Here is a 16,093-nt window from a genome sequence, read left to right on the forward strand (position 1 = left end):
TTATACTGTAAATGAATGTAACATCTTGTATATAATTATATATGAAATATATACTTCAGAATAAACAAATTTATTGAAGATCTGATGATACATTCTATAAATTATATCCTTCTTTGTTTCCTTGGTCTTGGAGGATTCCATGATACCCTAGTATCATCAGTGAGAGAAACAATATTCATTCCTGAAAGCTGAAGACCTTTCAAAGAACCCTGGATAAACAATAATAATAATCATTGATGATGAAAATATCATATAAACAGATATTCTAACTGCTAATGTCTGATATTCACCGCCCTACCAGGCCCAAGTCCTTGTATTCTTACTCTGACTGTTTTAATTCCTTTTTCAATGCCACGCTTAGAAAACATAAAATACATAGTAAAAGTATAAAAGAAATTTAATAGATCAAGTAAATATCATTACAAGTAATCTCCTCACCAGCCCAACTACATTAGCAGTTTGCTGTGCAGCAACATTAGTACCCTTCCTTGTATTTTTAAAACCTTCAACACCAGCGGTGTGTGTTATAATTACCTGTCCTATAAAGCATTAGAATTGCAATAGAATTATAACCATAATGTCTGAAGAACAACACCTATGAACTTAAACTTGCCTCTGTGATCAGTGAGAGTCATTATCGTATTATTCTTTGTTGTCTTTATATTAATAATATGCAACTTATTATATGGTACATCATCAAAAATCTTATTTGGTGTAGAAATATCAGGAAATAAGGTGTTTCTAAAATTGAGAAAGGTAGAAAGAGAAATATCGAGTAAGAGAAAGTTATATATTATACATAATTTATAGCACTTACACCGAATCAGAGATAAGAGAGATATTACTTATTCCTTCTCCTTCAGCAACATATTGTTTTTCGGGCTTAACTCTGATTTTATCTTTTCCATGACGAAGTTCCTTCAATGCATTTGAGGTTATATGAATATTTCGAATATCAATCAACTGAATACATGGCAATACAGTAGACTTTTTAACAGGTGAAATCACTGTCCTTGCAAGAGGACGTATCGCCAATTGCAATGTGGATTTTATCATTTTAATAACTAAATTTGTAATGTTTTTAAGTAGAAACGAGAGCTAGCAGAACACTCTACAATAACACAGAATGCAGCACCCTCTGCAGTGCATTGTGCTAAGCTCACATATGAAATCAATTCAAATATTCAAAATGACATTATTTTATTTCAATACGATAAAGTACATTACTGTGTTAAATCAAGTAAGTTTAAATATTAAAAATGATTCGATATGAAATTATATTCATAAAATATTAGAAATATCTTCATTATCAGCCCACGATCATATTCCAACAGACGATACCATGTTAAGTAAATTGCATTATGCACTCTGTTTATGTACAGCATTATTAATAATATAAGAAAGTATCAACCGGCTAAAATGAAAGATAAAAAATTTGTACGTATATTAAATAAAGGATTTAAACTAATAATATTCGATACAATTTTCTATTTCATTAATTTATCCGACACCCACCAGATAACGCTAGACATACAGCTTTCAAAGTGCACGGTAACATAAAATAAAAAATAAAAATGTAGAATGAAAATTTATAAGATATATTTGCAATAGCATGATTTTGGATAGATTTTTATATTTTAATCAACGTAAAATGGCCCATATGCTTTTTGAAATATTAATATAATTGAATTAAGAAAAAGAGATGTATGCTAATGATTTTAAAATCCCTTTTTAAGAAACAATTATACCGAACGAGAATAAAAATCATAATACAATTTTCCCGATCATGATCATAATAAAAACCCATTATAAACCTTCATCGTTCCTGTCTGGAATTGAATATGGGACTCGTCTATCATCAGACATCCCACACGTCGAACTTATTGTATCCCTCCAGCATTCTATACATTTCGATACTGAATACGTTAATGCAACCCCCTACCCCAATTCCTGTCCCCCGTGCGGTACTATTTTATTAACATACTAAAGCGAGAATTCGAAATATTATGCTGGATTTCAATAATCCCAAATTACGTATTAACTATCACTAGATTTCCACGAACTAAACTGCACTCCACGTTTAATAACTGACCAATATCAAATCTCATATTTACAGAATGAATTCGGTTTAACCCGTTCATAAAGGTGAAATGGAACATTTTGAAAAATGAAGAAATAAGAGAACTCTGAGTAGTATTACTATTACATTAGTAGCAGGGAGGAGACGGATCATAAATTAGTCTCTTAGCCAAACTAGTCCCTTGACTACACTATGTTAGCTAACAGTTAATACTGTAAATGAAGGTCTCACCCCATGGATACAGTGTCAATATACACTTGAAACTAACATAGCAATTGATAGCTCAGACTGGAGAATTAAATAATCATATTAATTATTATTATAAGGGTGGATGGTATTCACCCTCTTCCATTCTTTGAGCTCTTCACTTGTTTTTCATTCTTCTCAGAAAATTTATATGGACGTTGAAATTACCGAGATATGTACGTACTTCACCCGTTGTATATCAGAACGAAGTGTCCTGGTTGAAAGTAGATCGAACGAAAGTTTGTTTATTTAACACAGCTTTACGTGCTACTAGGCTTTCGTCGAAAAATTATCTCTTGTTCAATGACGTTACCCCTTGCTCTATATCGGCCAAGTTGCCGGGTAACAAGTTGTTCAACGTTGATACTCGTGTCAGCCGATGAATTTTTCATACACCACTTTCAACGTGCTCGAGCTTTCTCGGGATCTATCATCGCGACGGATGATTAAATTCTGACCTGATCTGAACGACAAATCCGAGGACACAATTGGATTCTTTGTCCCTTAAATTGTGATCTTTTATGAAATTAAACGGTCATCTTTCTGGCAATATGAATTCTTATTTTTGAGATACAGTTATTAATTAATTCTCGAAAAACTGCTCTAAGGTTGATGCAGGGTCATTTTGACATACACTTGGGTGCAATGCAGACTTCTCTTGGTTAAGGGTAAGCATAGGGGTAGAAATCTACCACTAATTGCCTTCAGTCTTGGGAGAACCCAGGGTGAGACTCCTGTTTTCATATATGAAAAATATGGACTCCTCTTTTACATTTCTTTTTAATTAATCACAGCCTGAATTGCAGTCGATCATACAGAATTTTCGCACTCCAAAAAAAGACTCAATGGAGCATTGCAAATATTGAAGAATAACATGTTAACAAAATATATGCGTCCTCCTTGCAAAAAGAGATATGGAAAATATATGTGGTAGAAATATTGTGATCTAACTGCATCATAAAATTCAATGTTTCTTTTTTTTAAACAACGTGCAAATTGAAAATCGTTAGTCGTAAAAATGTTAGTATCAGCTGAAATCAATTTACCAGCAGAGAATTTGTTACTCGGACAATTAATTTTTAACAAAAGGAGAAAGCAATCGATTATGATTTATGATGTACGATTCCGAGCTATTTCAAACGAAAGGCAATACAATCAATTTTCAATTTAAATTGTATTTTTATCTTTAATAGATTCTGCGATAGCCCTGGGGTGTGAATTTTCAAAGGGTGATTTTTATCCCTTAATCTTAAAAAGATTGCCTCCACTTTAATAAAAGGGGATTTATTATTTTCCTATTTACAAAACTACTTCCATTTCTATTTACAATTATTAATTATTTACCACTAATATTATAATAATTCTACTAATTATAATCAACAAATTATTTCAACCCCAACCACCTCGGGTTAATTAAAATAACCCAAAGGAAACAAAATTTTTCAACCCACCCTCGTTCCTTCTTAGCTCGCCAGACACGAAACAGAAATAACCGAATCGTCGTAGTGTAAGGGTTCAATTCTGCAAATGTCAGTTGTTGACAGTCAAATGAACGGTATAAAGACTGGAAGGGTTGCCGCCCCATAAAGGTCTGAAAATTAACTGGTTCCGCATCACGTTTTATCGTCCACCTATATCAAATTCCCGGTTACAAATGGGGGTCGATGTGCGCCCTCGGGATATTATATCGTCGCGTTGCATTGTGTACAGTTTTTTCCTTACGTTGCATGTTTCGTCATGTAGGAAATAATCGGTTCGATGGCGAGCGTTAAACGACCCCACCCAACTTAACAATCCATTCCGAAATTGATTATAATATAATTTATGTAACACCTAAAATTTAATTATACTATGATTTAAACAGGACAATGTCTAGAGCTTGCTAGAATTTAATAGGTATTAAATTATTTTAAGAAATTGAAAATTTTTCTTTCACATTAATTAATAATATCCTCGTAACAAAGAGTAACCGTGTAAATAATTTTTTGCCATTTTCAATATAAAAAATGAACGCTGACGTTGCTATGAAAGTATTATGATTATTGTCTACGTTTTAATTAGACTTAAAAGTCGAAGTCAGCAGTCCTGGATTTAAAACGTAAACTCTTAATATTTTATGCTTATCAATGTTTCATTTTTTTCTATCGAATCGATCATTCCTAGCGAATGATGTAATAGGAGAAAGAAGTATCTTGTTTTTGCGATGAATCTTTTGATAGAGTTATTGATCCTCGTTGCTGTTGATACGATGTGTGAAGGGTATTCTTTAAGGTATTGCGGTAATCGGAGTGAAAGAAGCTCGAAACGCGATAAAAAGATTGAAGAAACAAGATAAGAGCGTACGAGAAGAATAGGTATTCATGAATGTAAGCTGAAAAGAAAATTAGAATGACTATGAAGATCAGTTTCAACCCTTTCATAATTAGATACATCTGACGAAGCTATTACGAATATTTGTAATATTAGTGCATATACAATTAACTTTTCCTTTAAAAATTCTCTTCAACTGAAGATTGAATAAATTTCAGCCAGTAATCAAATATTTTCCAGTGTTCATTAAACAGAACCATCAGAATACCAAGTTAATTAACTATCTGTACGAAAATTTAATTAACGAAAGTAAATTGAAATCGCAGATCCTGGAAGGTAAAAAGGTACAAAGGTGATTCAATACCCAAAATCTAATTCACAAAAATATTTAGGGGATGATTCTCAAAAAGAGCACACAGTGAACCGATCGATCGCTCTCAGACTTCTCGCATAAATTAACATCGAATTTACCGAAAAAGAGAGAGAAAGAGGGTTTTGACCCCACTGTTTACAGATGCATTTTCGATTTCGTCTCCGAGGAGAGGTACGCGAGCATCGAGCCTCGTGCGCTACCCACTCCACGCCTCTCCCTGTAATTATGTAATGGTCTTACGACGAACTTCATAATAACTGACGCAAATGAGAGGGTCTCATAATTAATTCTCGCATACTTATGAATAGAATAAGAGAAGTGGAGAGTGAGACACGGTGCAAGAGTGGAGGAGCGGAGATGTTGGGGTAGAAAGGGGGGTGAGACTAAGAGGAGGAGACACGTTACCCTATGCTGAGCTTGCGTAACCTAGTATCTGCAAATCCCATGTTGAAAGCCTCCCACAAAGCAGTGAATCAACCCCGTTAATTTGTTAAGTGTAAAGTGAATCAAATCCGTTCGCAATAGTCGTGTATCGTAGACGTGACCGTAAGCATCGACCGGCACTCCAGTTAGCCACAAAGACCGTCCATAAATTACTTTCACAATTCCCACTGTCTACAGAATGATTCACATTTATACCAAAATATTAGCCGTGGAAATGAAATTTTTTTACCGGCTTGGTATAATAAATAAAACAAAGAGAATTCTTACTAGAGGATGAAGGGGTTAGAAGAGTCAGCTGAACACCCCATTAAGAAACCAAAATCCTTTTCTAAAAATTTTAAATAACATTAAAAAAAAATTAGTTGCTACCCTGTTTTACTTTCAGAGGATCTCTTTGAAAATATTAAAACGCTATCAACTATAATTTCTTTCCCCTCATACTTCGATAACTCGAACATTCAGCAGTTAAACCAGTTCGTAATTCAACTTGACCATTCGTTTTGAAATGATTTGCAATTAAAAGCGAACGAACGCATCCGCGGCCATCCAACGCAGACACGTAGGCGGGTTTTTGTCGATTTACTAGTATTCCAGTATGGCGAACGTACCATGGCCTGAATCCACTTTCGAGATCTATCTTTAAACCTTTCCTTTGCCCGGCTACCATCAGGATGCTCGTATACCTGGCGTGCTAACGAACCTGGCGAAAACACCTGCGCGGCTGGCTGTTTCATTCAGCATTCCCGCTTGAATACTTCGAATGTGTCGAACTTGAAAAGACGTTTAAATTTGCAAAAAATTCCGTTTCACGGCTGGCGGGTTCGTTAAACGTCGTATCAAGCGTGTTGCTCGTTTGTCACGTGAAACGACGCGACGAATCGTGTGTCCGAATAATCGGATTCGATTGTAACTACGGGAGAATCTACGACTGCCAGTCGTAAAAATGGTATCGCAGTTTTTCTATTTTTTTTTCCCCCCTCCCCCCTTTCTTTTTTATCTCGCAGTTATTTCACGTCGCTGAGAAAACTATTCGACTACGCGCGAATAAATTTTTACAATTTCTCCCCGTGCATTTCAATTTTCAAGGACCGACCGTATATACGCGTTATTTGCACCAACGTCGATCAATGCATTCCATTATAAATGCGAACAAAAGAATTGTTGCGCACGGAGTAAATTGAAACACCGTCACCGGTGCATCATATTCGAATTCCAATTTCGTCCTCCACATTTCTCTCCCTCCTGTTATTTTTCTTTTTTTTTTTTTTTTTTAAATTGTTACTTAGTTATTAAAACCGCAATGGTATTAGATTAATCGATCGGTCAAAATCGTTTGACTGGCAGGGATAATAAAACTACGAAAAATCGTACACATTTTTCTCTCTTTCCGCGGCTCTTTCTCTTCGCGAACGAGGTTCATTTGCACGAACCCGGGTTCATTTACCAGTGAAACTAATTCCACAGAACGAAGCTCGCTAAGAAAATTGTACCCGACGATTGTTAGTTAGGCTGAACGAATTATTAATAGGGTCTCTGCTTTACGAGCAGAGAAACCATTCTGAGGGACCTAATGTATAACTCGTCTGATCGTTTATCTGCTACCTACACTCCCAGCCAAAATGATATGTGCTATTATTCATTTCCTTAAATAGAAATTTAAGATAATAGAATTCCCCTGTTGAAACAAAAATATTCTCAGCAATTTTATAATATTTTAAATACAATTATTGGATAATTAAGTGTAACACACATCTGATATCATTTTTACCGAGACTGCATATCGTTCCTTTTCTACGTCCATCTTTCCACCCTTTTCACTTTGAAATTTTCATCCCATATAAGCTACCTGGTACGTACGCTTTTCGAGTACGAAACTCTCGTTAGTGAGGTCGACGAATTGATCAGAGCTCTGAAACGGAACGGAGTTATGAACCGATCGAGGATCTTCCTCGTTCTTATTATTTATTCAGTAACGGTACATAATATATATATATATATATATATATATATATATATATATATATATATATATATATATACATATATATGTGTGTATGTATACATTGGCTGCGCTTGAATATTTTATAGAAACCATTGCCAGTGTCGGCGCTTTTCGTGCCATGATACCAATGGATGCGCGTTGACGATCGCTGGAAATCGTAAAATCGATGAGAAACCGTCGAAGGAGAGCCTTTTACCGGATTGGCGAAACCACGATCGCCGGTGAAAGGAAAACTATTCTGGCGTGGTTGCAACATGGATTTCTTTGGTCTGTCGTGACCCATCGAATAACCCCTTCTTAATTAACCAACGATTTTTACGTCGGAAGGAAATGAAAGGATCCCCCACCGACTCGCAAGACGGACATTATATAAAATCGATGAAAGTCTCATCAAAAGGACCGACTTTCTCAGTTTTTGTTTAATTCTATAGGTCCGAGCATTCATCGGACCCCTTTAAATCAGGAGATGGCCGATCAGAAGGCTTCGTTTCGCAATTAACATGAAAGGAAACGGCGGTGCAATCACGAGGACCGATTAAAATGTTACGCTCGTTAGTTTATCAGAAATACGTTCGAACGGCGTTAAATCTTCCCGTGTCCGGGTGCGACTCGTTTCGGAATACGTCGAAATAACTTTCGTCGACGAAATCTAACACGTCGTACTGCGATTTAAATTCCTTCGACGAGACGGTCCATGATTTCTTACGATTCTCTCAAAGTCTCGTTTCATCCGTCATCATTATCTGTCGTCTCGCGAAATCCTCGTTAGAATGTCGAACACCTAGGTCTGACTCTTTGAGAAACTCACCGAACCCATATCTACCCGCGTCGTTTCCCGCCTAGCAATCAGTTAGATTCTCTGAAAAAAAAAAAGATTTTCAATCGTACCGACATTCCATCATTCTCAAACGCATCCCGTGGAACGGTCTGCAGGTGTGGACATCGGCTATGAGTAAAACGGTTACTCCTCTCCTCCAACCTCATTGTTCCATTCTTTACCCACCCCTTCTGAAACGTCCCTTATCCTCCTCCCTCTCGCATACTAGTTTCCTTCTTTCGTTCTGTTCACCGAGTAGCCCTCCCCTCGCCCTCTTCTCCTCTCTTTCTCACATCGAAAGTGGACACATGCTTGGCCCTAGTCACCGTCCCTACGAATTCCAGGGATCAATGCGTCGGTGCACCAAAACGCCTGCGCCACCCCCTTCAACCCCACCACACCCACACCGCTTAGCCGAGCAGCAGCAGCAGCAGCAGCAGCGGCAGCAGCAGCACCACGAGCACCAGCATCAACATCAGCAGCAGCAGCAGCAGCAGCAGCAGCAGCAGCAGTAGCGACAATAGTGGCGACGAGGACGACGACGAGGAGGACGGTGGTGGCGGTGACGGTGGTGGCGATGTCACGAACAATCCCACCAATACACCCTCAACATCGCCGTCCATGCGAATCGTAAAGTACGTAGACTCGGGGCTGGTTATCAGAGTGCTGGTGGTGCATAACCGGCTGGTGGTGCCGCCGGTGTGTTCTCCTGCTCGCAGTGCCGAGAAATCCACTCTCCTTCGTGGAGGCAGACCCTCCACCTTTCGTCGTCCCTACCCCTCTCTATTCCGTTCCCACTACCTCCTCCGACGGGATATCCACGTCCCTTTTACCCTCCCTCGTCGAAACGCTCGTTCGCTTCTACAACGATACGAGAGGGCGCTCCCCTCTCTTTCGATGTGCGCGGTACCCGAGCCTCGGAAATTCTGAAAGCGTTTCGCGCCTGTGCGACCGGCGCGGGGGTGGCAAGGGACCGAAAATCGAGGTGAAAGGAAACTCCGCGGATCCGGCCTAAGGGTCTCTCCTAGGGCTGGTGCGTATCGGTTCTAGGCGATTTCGACGTGTCTTTGTCGTACGAAGAAGAAGGAAAAAAAATAAAAGAAGTCTAACCAACTATCTCGTTACACGTACGATCGAAGTCCGCGTTTTCAACCCCCTCCGTCGTTTACGTGTGTGTACCATCTAACGTGTAAACACACGTACGTTTGCGTGTTCCATTGGCGAGATACGGTGTACAGTGTGACAGACACATCGCGATACAAACGGATTATACGTATCGTCTGAATATCGTGTAGACCTTCTTTCCCTCCAACTTCTCTGTGCCGATTCGACGGAAGAGCCGAGCTAGCTCGGCCAAGGAACAACGAACCGAGGGAGAAGAGAGGACATTTACACGAGACGTCCGATACCAGACGACTCGACGGACTCCGTTCGATCGTGGTAGTGGTGGTGGTTTCTTCCTTCGTGTGACACACTTTTGTCGTCAGAGAAGAGAAACTCTCTTTTTCTCTTTATCTCTTTCTCTATTTCTGGTGGCTCATCCAACGGAGAAGACTAAGCGGACTGGATACATCAGTCCCGTGTGCGTAGAAAATCGCAAGTGAGAGTTTACTGTGTATCGTGAGAGTGAACAGTGATAGGAAAGGGTTGTTTGGTGCTTGACTGAGGGAAAACTCGAGTTCTTTCGAACAAGTGAATCCGTTGCCACCTAGAAACTGGCCAGGATTTACGATCAAAGACCATCGTGGATCGTCAGTACGGGGGTATCATGTATCCCCGATTGCAACCCTCCTTTGAGGGTTAAATCAACGATTTTAACCGTCGGCTTTGCTGTGCTACAACCTACGCCACGGTGTGTAATTGTACACTGGAACTAGACGGAAGTTCAATTTCTTAAGGACTACCGATTTCGGCGCAAGATCTGGTCCCACTGAGGACTAACCGTGTACCACATCCCCGCGCTGAAAGTGAGTCTTACGCTATGATGCTTCTTCCTTTTTACCTCGCCCACCTAGCTAACCTCTGTTTGCATCGTAGCTTCGATTTCATTCGAAAAGGAATCTATTTTACATAATGCATGACAAAATCGTACCAGCCAATTATCATTCTTATTTCGCGACGTCGAGACTCGATAAACTACAATTATGGATTTATTAAAATTCAATCGAATCAATTTATATGTATTTTTTTTTTCTCTCTCTAACGAAGCAAAGTTAACAACACTTTAAATCGAATCCAATTTATCCGTCTCGCGTCACTTTGTCGCAATTAAAATCCCAAGGAAAGTTGAACCGTGTCGGCAAGTCTGCGACGATTTCGATCAACAAAGCGAAACCTTATTTCATTCCTCCGATCAGTGTGTCGGTAAATGATAATGCGTTTATCTATACATCCTGTCGTAAGGCTTTCGCGATTGTGCTGCTATTTTCCGCTTAATTATCCAGAAGCGTTTCGAACGAAACCATAGAATCGTGACTTTGACTCTATTGTGGCGATAAATCACCGGTTACCAGACTGTTCAGGCATATTACACTTATAAGTAGACTTGAACTATCGTTTTTTTATTTCCTCATCGTAGATTGTGGAATGTTAAATATAGAAAATGATAAGGAAATTGTTGTTTCGTCGAGAATTGTTGGAGGAAATAAAATGATTTGCATTGGAGAAAATTAGGGTAAAATGAGCTTCAGATGTATCGAGACAAAGTTAACGCAGGCAATTAATTTCAAGCATAGCTGTTTGAAATTTTTCAACGGGATAACTCTCGAAATGAAACAAGATTCAACGATGTGCAAATTTCCTTTCTAATGAACTTTCTCCGAGCGCGCAACATATTCATTTCACACGCGCGAATTACACGTAATTTTCCGCGATGCAAATGCCGCGAATCGTCGAATATCCATTTCTAATTCAACTTCCCAGACAACCGGGGCGTTCATTGAATTCGTTGTCTCCTGCCTTTCGCCTCTGAGGTTATTCAACAATTCGTTATTTATGCAAATTCACCGTGAACCTTCAGAAGGTTGGACAAAAAGAATTTCGTTAGAGGCACAAAAGCATCGAGAAAATTGATGTACCGCTTCAGAGAACCGGCTGCATCAGAAAGTACAATCTTGTGTTCGACCAACTAATTCAATGTTCCGCCTTTTGTTGCACGAAAATCGAATTTTCCAATTTTTCTCTCGTTTTTTTTTCCATGTTGAGTTACACGGTTACCTGTCCTTGTGAACGCAAACGTTATCGTTAACCGTTACGATGGTATCGAGCAAAAGTTTTCTCGTGAAACGCTCTCATTAATCATCTATAGAATCGATAAAAAAGAAAATATCTTTCACAGAATATTTCAATCCAGACGTTGACCAAGTTAAACTTACGTTATTTTTACTTCCTGCGAAGCGGCGGCAAGAAGCGTTAACAGATGAAGAAATAAATATAAAAAAACTTCTTGACCGATCGATAGAGCGTTTAACCTATTTAACGCAATTAATCGTATTGCGGAAAATGAATCTTTAATAACTGCTACTTCTGTGAAGTAAAAATCTGTGAACTAAAAAACTGCTAATTTGCAGCTAAGAATCAAGATATCAAGATAGAAAAAAAATTGTATGTTTCGTTTAAATGTAGGTGAAATGATCTTGATTATGTTATGAATAAGGGTAGTTTCGAAACATAGAAGGTCTGATATGATTTGATGAAATAAAAGTAGAGCAAAATAGCAATTGACGTATATTAGTTTGAAGGTTGAAGTTATATGAAAATAAGTATAAAAATGGTTCATTAATATTTGAATATAAAATGACTGCTTTTTTGATAAAACAAAGAGCGGATTAACCAAATCAAAGCTTAATATTGCTCATTAGCAAAATTCACTTTTCAATTCCTGCTTAATCCCAGAAATGCTAGTTAATGAGCTTTTTAAATCAACAATTTTCAATTTACAAACTACAGATCTAATATTTGGTAGACTCATTAGATTCACTAATTTGTAAAAGAATATTAATGAAACCTTTGTATAATCATGTTCATCAAGCTTTAAACTTCAAATTGATACGCTGTAACTGACATTTCGTGATACTTTTATGTCATGAAATTCCATCAACAACCTAATAATCCATCTTCCATTGGTACAATTCGATGAAACCCTTTTCGCCTAACTCGTTTATCGAGGGCGCAATTATAAAACGTTCGCTCTCTCAAGGCCGTCATAAATTCACACCCTGCTTGCACGGCGAACCTTTCTTCTAAGCATGCGACGTGCCATTGATCATGGTGGATAGAGGTAACTCGCGTGGCCGAGGGTTCGACGTTAGTTACGTTAATTTCTACGAGGCGTCCCAGTTTTCCACGAGTTGGCTCGCTGTTGCCTCAGCCAATACTGTCGTGGAAAATTACCAACGCCGTTCTGTTGACAAGCGATCCTTCTTTTTGTTATTCCACCCTTTTTTTTTACACCCTCACTGCCTGCCTGCTTAACGTCTATCTCCTCTCCGTCTCCCCTTTTATACGTTCCAACCCTAACGGTGTCGTTAGTCTTGGTGGCGCGGCTTCCCTTCCTAGCGAGCCATCGGATTGAAAGCGAATCAGATATTTATTAATGCGCGATAGACGACGCGGATCGAAGTCTTAATTGTCCCCTTCTCGCCCCCAACAGTTTGCACGTCGAAACGAATGCCATGGGTTACACGGCCCTTCAGGCCGACGAATAAACTCGCACGGTTACGTGGTCGACGAGGGTGTTTACTGCTGGAAGCTACGAAAGGGATTAAGAACTTATGACACTTCACGACCACGGTTCGCCCAGGGTAAACATTTTCTCGCGGGATCATCGAAACACCGGGGGTAAATTAAATTCGCCCCCGTCTGATTCTGAATTCCTGACCGACTGTTGGGGAGGAGATTTAGGTGGAAATATACCGATCAATCACGATATTTATATTTTGGAACCGTATTTCTTTTTATTAGATTGAAACGGGTTAGTGTAATTAGATTTTTGTTAGGGGTGCACCGGGTTCCCTATTTTCGTCATAATAAGGTTTGAACGAATTAAACACCTGTAATATTTAAAGCGAAATAACGAATTGAGAAAATGAATCGAGCCTGTAAATGTCTGCAAATTGAACGATCAAACTGTGAATAATAAAAATGAGAATCAAAGTGTCGTGTAAACATTGGTTCGGAAACAGGTACTTGTATAGAAGAGAAGATCGATTGCTTCAGGCTAGAATTCCAAGTTTTTTCCCCTTCGATTTTATTACAAAATCAACGTCGATTAATATTCAGATCCATCGTTTTCTGACAACTTATGAAACATGAAAAGTGGAGGAAAGAAGATAAATGTGGGTTGATTGAATTTATGATAAATTATTATTTTTTTTAAATAATGCTACTCGCGGACGCGATAATCTCGTCGCTGAAAATTATGAGTTAAAAACGTCGAAATATCTTCTAGAGGGATTGAAATTGATGACGGTCACCTATTATTACAATGGGAACGAGAGAAAAAGAGATTTTTGTCCTGAAAACGAAGAGCGGGAGAAAAAAAAAAACAGTGAAGCTCGCCTGGCATTTTGACGGGTCGATAAAAAAATAAAAGAACTGGCCAACAACAAGATAAATCGGCTTGTTAAAAAGTACGGGAGGAAATATCTGCAGCAAGTGAAGTTTAAACGTGTTATTAGTTCGCCGTCGAATATCGCGCTGAGAAGTTATGGAAATAACAATGAGGAGGATTTCCATGTGCCAGTGCGTATTCAACGCGCACGCGCCTTCTATAATTAATGATTTTTTTTTAAATACTCAACCAGGGATTCCAATTTTATTATTTTATATCGCACTTAATAGTCGAATAAACAGACAGTTTACTTGTAATTAATTAAAGATCATTAACTGGTTAATTATCTCAACTGGAAACCATTATGGTTAATTATTAATTATTAATTTCGTCACTGGAGTGTAATTACGTAATTATTCTTCGTATTATAATATTAGAAATTCGAAATAACAAACATCATAGACTTATCGCGCTATGTTAATTTTATAATCGTTACAGGCTTTTTATACGAAAGGGTTAATATAAATGGTAAACAGATATTATCACGTATGAACAGCTCTCGGTTGAAACGAATGTGTACGATGCCAATGAACTTTAACTCCGAATCGTTTAATGATATTCCCAGGCCATTACAGGCAATCATTGCAAGAGTCGAGCGTGAAATTTACAAGGTTTCATTAAGGCCGGTTGAACTCGCTGAACATACAACGGCAGCCCGCTAATAATCGAATTAACCGACCCGTTTTAAATTTCCTAATACGAGATCCTCACGAAAATTGCACGCTCTCGCGCTGTTTAAATCGACGCCCGTCGATTTCGCTCGTCGACCAAACGAACCGAGAATTATTTTGTTTAATATCCGTCGACTCGGTTGGAATGCTCTTTAAGCAACTTCTCGAAGACGTTGAGGGCTCGTTACAGAGTTAAATAAACACCTGCGCGTATTAACTAACTGGTAACCCGAAGGTATTGTTGCCTAGTTAACAAGAAAACACGTCGAGTTAGCTGGCTCGAACGAAGATGCTGTCCCGACACTCTGCTAACTTTTACAAAACTTTACGAACCTCGGGAACAACAAAAGATCTGAAACAAAAGATGTTCAGAATTGTTTGTCTAACTATGCTACAACCGTTGATGATCAAAAACTTGTCTGCTCATCGGAATGGAAATATCAAATGTCGATGTGTACACCGGTTGATTAGAAACCCTGTTCTAACGGTAGATTGAGTTAAGCTAAGGCTACAAAGCTTCATTAACCCTTTCGTTACAAAGCAGGATTCAATCAAAATCCTCTCACAATGTACGAATTCTTTTGACTTATTACACGGAATTATATATTCCAGTTTATTAAATCTACTTCGCTTTATGAATTTCTACCCCATTGTTTTCTTTATTTATTGTGTACACCGGACGATCAATACCAGGTGATTGTAGTTACCCTTAGTGTACAGTGACCTAACCAGTGAATGACTATACGCGTTTCCATTTAATGGCAGGTAACATAATCAGTCCTTAGTACATAGCGACCACTTAATGACGGATGACTATAGCCACCCTTAACCACTTGATGAGTTCAGTATACACTTAATGATTGTAGTCTTCCTTAGTATTAACCACTTAATGCAGTCTTAGTGCATAATAAGCGCTCAGTGGTGGATGACTATAATCATCCCTGGTATTGAAAGGGTGAACTGGCCACGGTGGTGGGTCCAAAAGAGGGGTGCAACTATTTTTGACGGGACGGATACAACTCGATGGGGATCGAATTTTATCTAAATGATCGATCGAATTCGTCACGATGCTCAGGGACATAATGAAATTTATCAGAAGGATCGCGGAGAGAAATGTTGCATGCCGGTGACATCGGCACCGGGGGGCAACAACGAAGGGAGCGGCATGGTCTGCGTGAGACCATTAACCGAGAATTTCATGATACGCTTCATTGCACTAATCCAATTTAATTAGAACGGCTCGGATAATAAGCCTGCAACGACACACTTTGCTCATTAATAACGATCAGACTCCAGGCAAGCCGTTGCCGCGAGAGTCATCCGACGTTTTATCGTCCATCGTCTGTCTTCCTTATCGTTTACACATTCCTTCCCCTGGATTATATAACTCCCGCGAATCTTCGCCCAATTTTCCATAGATCATTGCTTTGCTTTCAAACAGATACTTGAATTTACAATAAAGTACAGCGAAGAGAAAATTCAAGTATCATCGCACAGTTTCTCGCACTCGATCAACTTGCCAATTCGACTGAAAATGAG

General features: G+C 38.7%; 2 protein-coding genes and 1 long non-coding RNA gene across 3 annotated transcripts in view; 1 reads left to right on the plus strand and 2 right to left on the minus strand.

Annotated features, from left to right (window-relative positions):
* On the minus strand, nucleotides 1–1,144 carry mRpS11 (mitochondrial ribosomal protein S11). The gene is made up of 5 exons (XM_034316974.2): nucleotides 818–1,144; nucleotides 614–741; nucleotides 439–539; nucleotides 291–356; nucleotides 1–209 (listed from the first exon to the last, which is right to left on the minus strand). Exons 1-5 carry the CDS (start codon nucleotides 1,054–1,056, stop codon nucleotides 102–104), a joined length of 642 nt encoding a protein of 213 aa, XP_034172865.1. The 5' UTR covers nucleotides 1,057–1,144; the 3' UTR covers nucleotides 1–101.
* LOC143306142 (uncharacterized) overlaps nucleotides 1–16,093 on the minus strand; it is a 98,043-nt gene that overhangs the window by 26,507 nt on the left and 55,443 nt on the right. The window lies entirely within an intron of this gene.
* Nucleotides 8,823–16,093, plus strand: part of dpr12 (defective proboscis extension response 12) — a 63,594-nt gene continuing 56,323 nt past the window's right edge. Inside the window, exon 1 of the mRNA XM_034316968.2 lies at nucleotides 8,823–10,239. The gene's annotated coding sequence lies outside the window, so the exon portion shown is untranslated. The remainder of the gene's footprint in view (nucleotides 10,240–16,093) is intronic.

The sequence above is a fragment of the Osmia lignaria genome, chromosome 16 (assembly GCF_051020975.1).
Source record: "Osmia lignaria lignaria isolate PbOS001 chromosome 16, iyOsmLign1, whole genome shotgun sequence".
Lineage (NCBI taxonomy): Eukaryota > Metazoa > Arthropoda > Insecta > Hymenoptera > Megachilidae > Osmia > Osmia lignaria.

Excerpts from the sequence above, each read along its gene's own strand:
- mRpS11 (XM_034316974.2), bottom strand. The coding sequence starts at position 1,056 with ATGATAAAATCCACATTGCAATTGGCGATACGTCCTCTTGCAAGGACA. Across the intron at positions 540-613 it reads GACTCTCACTGATCACAGAG|GACAGGTAATTATAACACAC; the intron begins GCAAGTTTAAGT and ends AATGCTTTATAG. Across the intron at positions 357-438 it reads CTGCTAATGTAGTTGGGCTG|CGTGGCATTGAAAAAGGAAT; the intron begins GTGAGGAGATTA and ends ATGTTTTCTAAG.